The sequence below is a fragment of the Mastigoproctus giganteus genome, chromosome 14, assembly GCF_048544385.1.
Source record: "Mastigoproctus giganteus isolate SK-2022 chromosome 14, ASM4854438v1, whole genome shotgun sequence".
Lineage (NCBI taxonomy): Eukaryota > Metazoa > Arthropoda > Arachnida > Uropygi > Thelyphonidae > Mastigoproctus > Mastigoproctus giganteus.
Window position 1 is genome coordinate 111,373,621 of NC_143588.1, and position 9,742 is coordinate 111,383,362.

General features: G+C 37.2%; 1 protein-coding gene across 1 annotated transcript; it reads right to left on the reverse strand.

Moving 5' to 3' along the window:
• Positions 1-880: 880 nt before the first annotated feature.
• LOC150075562 (uncharacterized) lies at positions 881-2,435 on the reverse strand. Its single transcript, XM_090388713.1, has one exon. It carries the CDS (start codon positions 2,319-2,321, stop codon positions 1,236-1,238), a length of 1,086 nt encoding a protein of 361 aa, XP_090244839.1. The 5' UTR covers positions 2,322-2,435; the 3' UTR covers positions 881-1,235.
• Positions 2,436-9,742: the final 7,307 nt, after the last annotated feature.

A 9,742-nucleotide genomic window follows, 5' to 3' on the forward strand; every position in this document is an offset into this window, starting at 1 on the left:
TTGGCATACATTTGCTAAAAGTGACCACCCACCAGCTGATGAGAAGCAAATAAGCTTCAACACAGCTCTGCTGGCAGTAACTCACATTTTTAAATGTAAAGCAGGTTTGCTATTCAGGTGATGCTATACAATTTTCAAAGATATTAGAAACTTAGGTGGGGTTGCAGCAAACATTGATAAACATGAGTAAATTAAATATTTATTATAGAACTACTGAAATTATTGTACACTACAATCTTTCATTCCATATTTGTTTAGTTTATTGCAGAAATAAACATAGTCAAGCATGATTACGTGAACACAACTTCAATAATCATTCGTATAATTAACTAAGATAAACTAATGGCTTTCATTGGTTGAAAAGAGCAGTGGGCAAAAATTGTAATCTAATATGAATAATATGAGAAACTCTACCTCCAAAATTGGTGCTTGCCGAGATTGCTTAGGACCAAGAATATCAAATAATGCATTGCCATATGGGAATAAATTCTAAAAATATTGAAAAATAATGTATTTTAAAATGATATCGGAAAATTCTCAAATTTTTTGGTAGTTGTTGGCGCATCGGCTTCTGTGGCCATAATGCACCTCCCAAGGTTTTTGCAGTACTTTGATCCAAGCCTGAGGCGGGATTCGAACCCACGACCTTTGGGTTGCCAGGCAGGCACTTTACCCACCAGGCTCGCCCAACCGGCTCTCAAATACTAGTATAACAACAAATACTGATTATTTTAAAATTTGAAATGATATTAAAAAATTACTTAACTAGATTTTAGTAATTACTTATCTCATTAATTTCTAGCAGTTTTATATCCTGTTTATAGTTAACAAGGAGTAATGCAGTCACAGCTGATTAAACTGCACTTTAAAATTTAAAATAAATAGTTGATGAAAAGGAATTTAATTATTAATTTTTCTAGCTTTTCTTCCTATCTATGTATGTTATTCATTTTGTTCTGCCAGGGGTCGCTAAAAATTGTCTTATGAAAAGTGGTTGGGGATAAAAAAAAGTTTAAGAACCTGTGGGTTAGTTGACAGTCTAGTAATATTTAAGAGGCAACTGGATAAGTACCTTCTCACAAGAGTGGAAAGAGTATGATAAAAGAGATATAAGTTGTACATGTAGATTTTTTTTTTGCTGATGCAACAAAAGCCTAGCTTCTTTGCATCATACAGCTTGCCTCTATACTGATACTAAATATTTTTAAAATTGTGATTGTGCCATATCACATATTTCAAATTGGTTTCTCATCAGTGTGAAGTAATAAATGACTTTTTACATTACGCTTTGATGAAAATGTCTGACCACATATTTCACAAATGAAGGATTTTTCCCGAGTATGAACCAACAAGTGTGTTCTTAAACTACTTGATTGTGAAAAAGCCTTGCCACATGTTTCACAAGTGAAGTGTTTCTCCCCAGTGTGAGTCAACAAATGTGCTTTTAGAGTACTTGTCTGTGAAAATGCCTTGCTACATATCTTACAAGGGAAAGGTTTCTCACGAGTATGAACACGTAAGTGTCTTTTCAGACCACTTGACTCGGCAAATGCTCTGTTACAAACTTTACACATAAGTGGTTTCTCACGAGTGTGAACTCTTAAATGAGTTTTCAAGTTGCCTCTTTCTATAAATGCCTTTCCACACATTTCACAAATAAAAGGCTTCTCTTCGCTATGAGTTTTTATATGTCTTTTTAGACTACTTAATTGCACACATGCTTGGCCACATATTTCACAATAAAAAGGTTTCCTCTTGCTGTGAATTAAGGCATGTATTTTTAGATCCCCTGATCTCAAAAATGCCTTGCTACATACTTCACAGGAGAAAGATTTCTCCTGAGTGTGAATCAATAAATGTCTTTTCAGGTTACCAGATTCTGAAAATGCCTTTTGACATATTTCACAGGTGAAAGGTTTCTCATTAGTATGAATCAATAAATGTCTTTTTAAGTTGCCAGATTCTGAAAATGCCTTGTGACATATTTCACAAGGGAACGGTTTCTCTTGAGTGTGAACTAATAAATGCTGTCTTAGAACCGATGATCTTGAAAATGCTTTTCCACATAATTTACACGAAAAGAGTTTCTCCTGAGTGTGAATCAACAAATGTCTTTTCAGATTACCAGATTCTGAAAATGCCTTGTGACATATTTCACAAGAGAAAGGTTTCTCTTTAGTGTGAACCAATAAATGCTGTTTTAGGGCTCCTGATCTTGAAAACGCTTTGCCACATAATTCACACGAAAAGCGTTTCTCTTGAGTGTGAACTAACAAATGTTTCATTAAATCTCCTGATTTTGAAAAATCTTTGCCACACATTTCAGCAAGTGAAGGATTTCAACTGAGTGTGAATAAATAAATGGCTTTTCAATATATATAATTCAAATAATGCATTTCCAGATACCTCACACTTCAATAGTTTCTCCTGAGTATGAACTAAAAAGTGTCAGGTGATTAAAATATACAACACCCACTCCACACATTCCATAATTAAATTTCTCTCTACATATTCAAATTTCTCTTTTCAAATTCCTTTTGTTACAATACAATTATTTTGTTTATTTAGTTTTCTTGTTTTTTAATAATTCCTTTTTGAATAATGTTCTGCTTACTTATATCTCATGCAAGTGAGCTTTTTTTTCTGTTTCTGTTGTTTTATGTGAGACAAGGCTGTCTTGTATTCTTGAAATAGATTCTCCTTTTTTCTTCACTTTCAAAAATTTTTGGCCACTGTCATGAAATTAAAAAATTCTCTTTGACATGTTTACTTGATAAACAGATACTGATGATGCACTGGCTACACATCTGCTTTTTCTTTCCCTCAATTTTTAATTGATTTAGAATTGATGTATTCACCACTCTGAATCTGAAAAAGAAAACAGAATATATGAAGTCAATGTGCATATGTTAGATATAATGATAAAAATAATGAGCTTCACTTCTAAGGACATATTGCAATAAATCCTTAGAAGTAAAGAGACAGCGTTGTTTCTACTGTTATATTTCATAATGGCTTTGGATATTTAAAGGTTATTCTGTGTTGAAATTCCATTTTATATATTAAAGTTCTATTAATCACAAAATATCATATTCAACACTATGCAAAACTGAAATTTAAAACCTGTGTCTGCATTTGCATTTTAAGATTAATATAAAATAAGTTTTAACTTAAAATGTGTGTATATTGTGCACACTTGCTTTACCGACTTGTATTTAACTTGGCAGTGGGCATAAACTGCATATCACTCTGTTTAGCAATGAAATAAATAATAACCACATACACACACACACATATATATATATATATATACAGTCGAACATAAGTTATGTAGACTACAGGTTGGGAAACACTGAGTAATCCTATATATATATATTAATATAAAAGAAATAAAATCTCTAATACGTGAATTTCATATAAAAATGACCAGGTTGCTATATATATATATATAGGGGTTTGGTTTTTTTTTTTTTTTTTTTTAGGAGCATTAGCAACAAAGGCCATATTGCTCCATCCGGGGATATGCGGTGGTCATTCCGTGACCTTTCCGCATCCTTCGTATTTGGTGGTCATAGGCTCGAACCCCGATCTAATCAAGAAGCGTGTGCTACGCACTGCTGTTCCTGCCCACCTGGCTACGGAGGAGCCTATATATACAGGGTGTCTCAAAAATATTGGTACAAACGTTTAGGGGAGGTAGGTAACATCTAAAGGAATGTAAATCACATTGGAACCCATAACCGGAAACATCACCGTAAGTCGGTAGATGGCGTAGTAGTCGCCGCATGAAGAGCATGTATCGATATACGAACTGTGAGCTGTCAGACATGCACCTAATGTATGGATTAGCAGAGGGCAATGGACGAGCCACTCAACGAATTTATGGAGAATGCTTCTCAGACAGACATGTACCGGACCACCATTTGTTTGCACGTGTGCATCAAAATTTGTGCGATTATGGCTCATTTAGAGGTAACAAGAGTAGTGCAAGCAGACCATGTTCGATGCGAACTCCCACCATGGAAGAAAGTGTGTTGAATGCCGTCCAGAATAATCCTACTACCAGCACACATGCCGTTGCCTCAGGAGTGTCTCATTGCAGTGTACAGCGTGTCTGGCATGAAAATTCCTTACACCCCTTTCATCTCCAAAGGGTTCAGTTACTGCTCCCCCAAAATCATCCTGCACGTGTGGCTTTTGCACAGTGGTTTCTCCAAGAAAGTGTTCAAGACTTGAATTTTCCAGCCTATGTTTTGTTCACTGATGAGGCTTATTTCACTTGGGAAAGCTTATTCAATCAGCACAATGCTCATGTGTGGGCTTGCTCACGACAACCCACACGGTGTGTGCCCCCATGTGGCACAAAGTATTCAAAGTATTCAAAGTATTTTATTATTTTCTGCGGGCTCCAGGGTTTCCCCTATCCGCCGCTGAAGAGTAACTGTACATTATTTACAATTTGTGGTTTTACAATACATCTTGATCCAGCATCTTCACAGGAATGATTACAAACATACTGTATAACCCTAACACTTGCAACTAAGTTATTACAATTTGTTGAAGGCACCAATTTCTGTATTAACCTTCACAACTTATACAACTATACAGATAGTTAGGACCTACCAGTTCGGTTACAATGAGATCCGATATATATCTTACAATTTTTACAATTTATGATTTACAATTTATGATTTACAATTTATACAATGTAAGATTTACAATTTATACAATTTAAGATTTACAATTTATGTACCTTTTTTACAAGCCGAAGTCCCAGGACACCGTCCACCCAACAGTGATCCTGGCACATCGACTTATATATTCTGAATGCTAATATTGCCTTCCGGCAATAAATACAAATACATTTCCTCATCAGAGGTCTTGTATCAATACGATTAATACCAAGGAGGCAACTATATACAGTGGTAGTACACTTATTACATTACATAATTATTCTCAGCCGGCAAGTCCTTTCCTTCTGCGGAAAGCCTTGTCTGCAAAGTTAGCCAGTGCCTCATAATTTTCTTTACATTCTAAAAACTTGGTGAAGTTATTTGCATCGTAAACTTCGGTCAATGCCTGAAGTTCAAATCGAATGTCTACATAATATCGACATTCTAAGATTATATGTTGGACTGTCTCCTCTGAGCCACATTTACAGAGAGGAGACGCAGCCAAACCCAGAGTAAATAACTTTGAGTTTAAGCTGCCATGCCCGGATAGAAGGAAAGTTAGGTGAAGACCCGGGTTAAACCAGGGCCAATGTTTTTTGTCAAATTCGGAAACTTGAGGTATAAAAAGGGTAGTAATTCTTCCAGTGTTGGCATTACTCCATTCGTTTTGCCATTCCTGGAGGAACTGGTTTCTTAATCTAGTGTTGTCTTCTTTCACTGGCACGTCTAGGTTTACAGAAAACTGGTTGAACTGTGCCGCAATACCCTTCCTTCTACAATACTGAAAGTAATTGTACAGCACTTCGTATTTAATTGGTAGTTTGCCGTTGATTACCTGTAATGCCGACGTTGAAACTGTGCGACAAGCTCTTGAAGTTGCAATCAGAAAGAAGCGCTGGGCTTGAGTCAAGATTTTTTCCACCATGACTCTGCGTATACTGGGGCCCCAAGCGCCCGCAGCATAACAGACAATAGGAATAAATATACATTTGTAGTACAGCTTGAGAGTAGAGGGTTTCAGACCCCAAGAACCTTTGGTAATTCTGATTATTTTGCCTGTCAAAGTCTTGATTTTGCTTAGTACGTATTTAGCATGGGTCATGAATTGAAGTTTGTTATCTAACATAATTCCTAGGTATTTGTACGAGTTAACTAATTTTATTGATTGTTCTTTAATCTTAATACATGGAGGTCTATTTGGGTCTAATTTTCCTTTGAGAAGAATTTGTTTTGTTTTGGGAACAGAAATAGTTAATTTATGTGTACTACACCACTCATCTAGGTCTGATAGGACTTCATTAGCACGGATTTCAAGTTGTAGTCTGGAGTTTCCAGAAACAAGGATAATTAAATCGTCTGCGTAGGCCATCTTTGTAGTGCAATTATGTTCGGTAGCCAGCCACCCATCAAGGACCACGTTCCAGCATACTGGTCCAAGAACTGATCCCTGAGGGCAACCGCGAGTCACAGGTCTCGCAACAGAGCAGGATCCACTGGAGACCACAAGTGATCGATTCTGGAAATAATCCGTGATGAGACGGTAAATAGGCACGGAGACCCTGGCCTCTCGGAACCTCTCCAGGACACTTTGCCACCAAACAGTGTCAAAGGCCCCATGTGGCACAACATAGCTTTGCAATAAATGTGTGGGCAGGTATGGTCGGTGACTGCTTAGTCGGCCCATACCTGTTACCATCCCGCACGAACTCCGCTAAATATCGGATCTTTCTTGAACAAGTTCTACCAGGGTTACTTGATGATGTTCCAGCAAATGTGAGACGCAACATTTGGTTTCAACATGATGGGGCACCTGCCCATTATGGAAGGTGTGTTCGTGACCATTTGAACAGGCGTTTTGGGTGTCGATGGATTGGCCGTGGTGGACCCGTTGCCTGGGCCCCCCACGCTCACCTGATTTATCAAGCCTTGATTTCTTTCTGTGGGGCCCTCAAATCTATCGTGTATGAATCGCCTGTGGAGACAGAAATGGATCTCGTGGCGAGACTCATCTGCGCTGCTGCTACTGTCAAAGAAACTCCAGGTGTGTTCGACCGTGTCCACCAATCCATGCTGCGTCGGTGTCCCGCATGCATCACATCTCATGGTGGAACCTTCGAGCATCTGTTGTAACATCATGAAATGCAACCATCTCATACTCCATTGATAATATTATGTCAAATAAATGTTTGTCACTAATTACTGTCTTGTGTGATTTCTGCTTCTCGTGCCTCTGCTAATACTTTTCCGTGACGTTTCCGGTTATGGGTTCCTATGCGATTCACATTCCTTTAGATGTTACCTACCTCCCCTAAACGTTTGTACCAATATTTTTGAGACACCCTGTATAGAGCAACCTGGTGCTATTCAACAGCATAGGTGCTGTATAAGCTTATACAGCACCAGTTAAAAAAATAGCAAATAAAAAAAAATATTTGATTTTTGCATTCTTTCCAATAATCTGTCCAAACCTTCCTTAAATTTATGCAAACTTTCCCTCTACAACACTAGGTCAAAGCTTATTACAACAACTGATTACTCTGTGGCTGAATGAGAATGTCCACATATCTATTCTGCAACTGTCCTCCTCCAATTTAAATTGATAACACATTGTGCATTTCAAGTCTTGTCTGACAAATTTCATTGGATACTATGATGTGGTTACAAAGGAACTGGATGCAAAAAATAATTTTGATATCATATACTTGAATTTCAGGAAAGCTTTTGACACTGTTGCACAGGGAAGAATGCTGTACAGATTGGAGCAGAATGGTATTAAGGGTAAGTTGCTACAATGGATACAAGGATGGTTGAGTGGAAGAAGACAGAGGGTGGTAATCAATGAGTGCTGCTCTTCGTGGACTTCGTAATGTTATTAGTGGAGTTCCACAGGGTTCGGTGTTGGGCCCACTGTTGTTTTGTATATTTATCAATGATAGTGATGAAGGTATATCAGGTTTAGTGTTGAAGTTTGCAAATGAAACAAAGATTGGCAGGGTTGTTAATGACAGTAATGGCAGCGTGCTACTGCAAAAGGATCTAGAAAATTTAGGCAGATGGGCTGAGAAGTGGCAACTGAAGTTTAACATTGACAAATGCAAAGTACTGCATATGTGTAGAAGTAACCCCAGAGAAACGTACCAACTCTGTGATACTACACTTAAGGTGGTAGAAAATGAAAAAGAGCTGGGAGTAATTGTGCAGTCAGATATGAAGTTTTCTGAACAATGAGACAGGCTGCAAGAGCAGGTCATGGGGTTTTGTCAATGATATACAGGAATTTTACTAGCAGGGAAAAGGAGGTGATTATCTCTTTGTATAAGGCAATGGTCAGGCCACGCCTTGAGTACAGATCTGGAGTCCTCATTTTAGGAAGGACGTAGATTTCCTTGAGTGTGTACAGAGAAGGACGACAACAAGATTGGTGAGGTGAATGAAGGGATACCCTTACCAAGAGAGGCTTAAGTTTTGCAAATTGCAGGACCTTGCAAGGTGATCTGATTGAGGTGTATAAGGCCTTGAATGGGTTGAGCATGCTGAATTCTGATGGGATTCTTCCACTTGCTCAGATTACGAACCTAAGGGGGCATAAATTCAAATTTAGGAAAGAGAGTTGTAGAATAGATGTACAGAAATTTGCCTTTAGCCAGCAGGTGGTTAATTGCTGGAACAAACTTCAATCTGTTGTTGTGGAAGTTGATAGCTTAAATAAATTCAAGGAGGATTTAGAGGGAATGGTTGTGTGAATTATTTTTTATTTTTTGGATGATGCTACATAAGCTCATATGCTTGCTTTCTTGCATCACATGCCTCTATTACTATTATCTAAGAAAAGGTCAGCATTCAGTTTACCTAAACTTTTTAAAACCTCAGTAGTGAAATTATGATATTGCCACCATGGGGTAGCTTGGGAAGTCAGTGCAGAGGTGGACTGGGTCAAAAATTCTTACCGGGGAAAACTTGAAGCAGCCCCATACTAGTGCTTATGGCCAGAATCACACTGGCCTTTGGTTCCCACGGGGTTTCCCTCTTATGGCCAGTCTGTCTCTGAATCAGTGGGAACCCCAACAGCTGGCTTAGTACAGTTATTAAACATCATGATGTGATCATTCGGCAATTTGATTGAAGGAGGGGGTACAGAATTTATAGTTTCAACTCTGAGCCTTTTTTACTTCAATTAGGTCACCATGCAGACCTAATTGAAACTTAATTTCTAGAGAATGCAATTTGGTAAACCCCAGCCTTTCTTGGTAAGAATATGCAGTATTCCAGATGTGGCCTAACCTTAGAATACAAGTAAATAATATTCCTGAGAGGAGAATTTTAATTTAAATGTATTACAATAAGATACAAACAAAAAAATACCAACAATTGTACAAGGGTAGTTTATTATCGAACAGAGGTGAAACTAAAAATTCTGGATTTCCCAACAAGACCTTTAACAACCTTACCAAGCCAACCGTTTCGCCATCTGACACCTCGGGCAATCAGTTCCCCCTCGCCACGGCAGACTTGGCGATTTAATAGTTTCGCTACCATTGAAGAAAAATTTAACTAGTTATTTGAATCTGTATACAGCATATCTTATATGTGAATCGCAAAAACAAAATTAACCGCTTACGTGATTCAATTTAAAACATCATTTCAGATACTCGCTCAAAGCCTCAGCCCACTATTAGGCACAACAAAATAATAGAGAAGAGGAAAGTTAAAGGTCCGTTAATTATAATAGCGCCATCTCAGTATTGCGTTATTATAAAATAAATCTCAATTAATAAAATTAAAAAAATAAAATAATAAATCTCTCAATTATAAAATAATTAAAATGAACTGTTCCAGTTCATTTTAATTATTTTATAAATTTAATATAAATTAAATTATATAATAATTTAATTTAATAATTTAATATAATAAAATTATAAATTTCAAATAAATAAAATTACTATAAAGGATGATATCCATGCCCATGTTTGGATGATTATCATCACGAACGTGAGACCCTGTTTGCCCTAATTTTTTTAAATATAACTTTCCATTATGTGCCTTGAATAACACAGGAGGTCTCAATTACA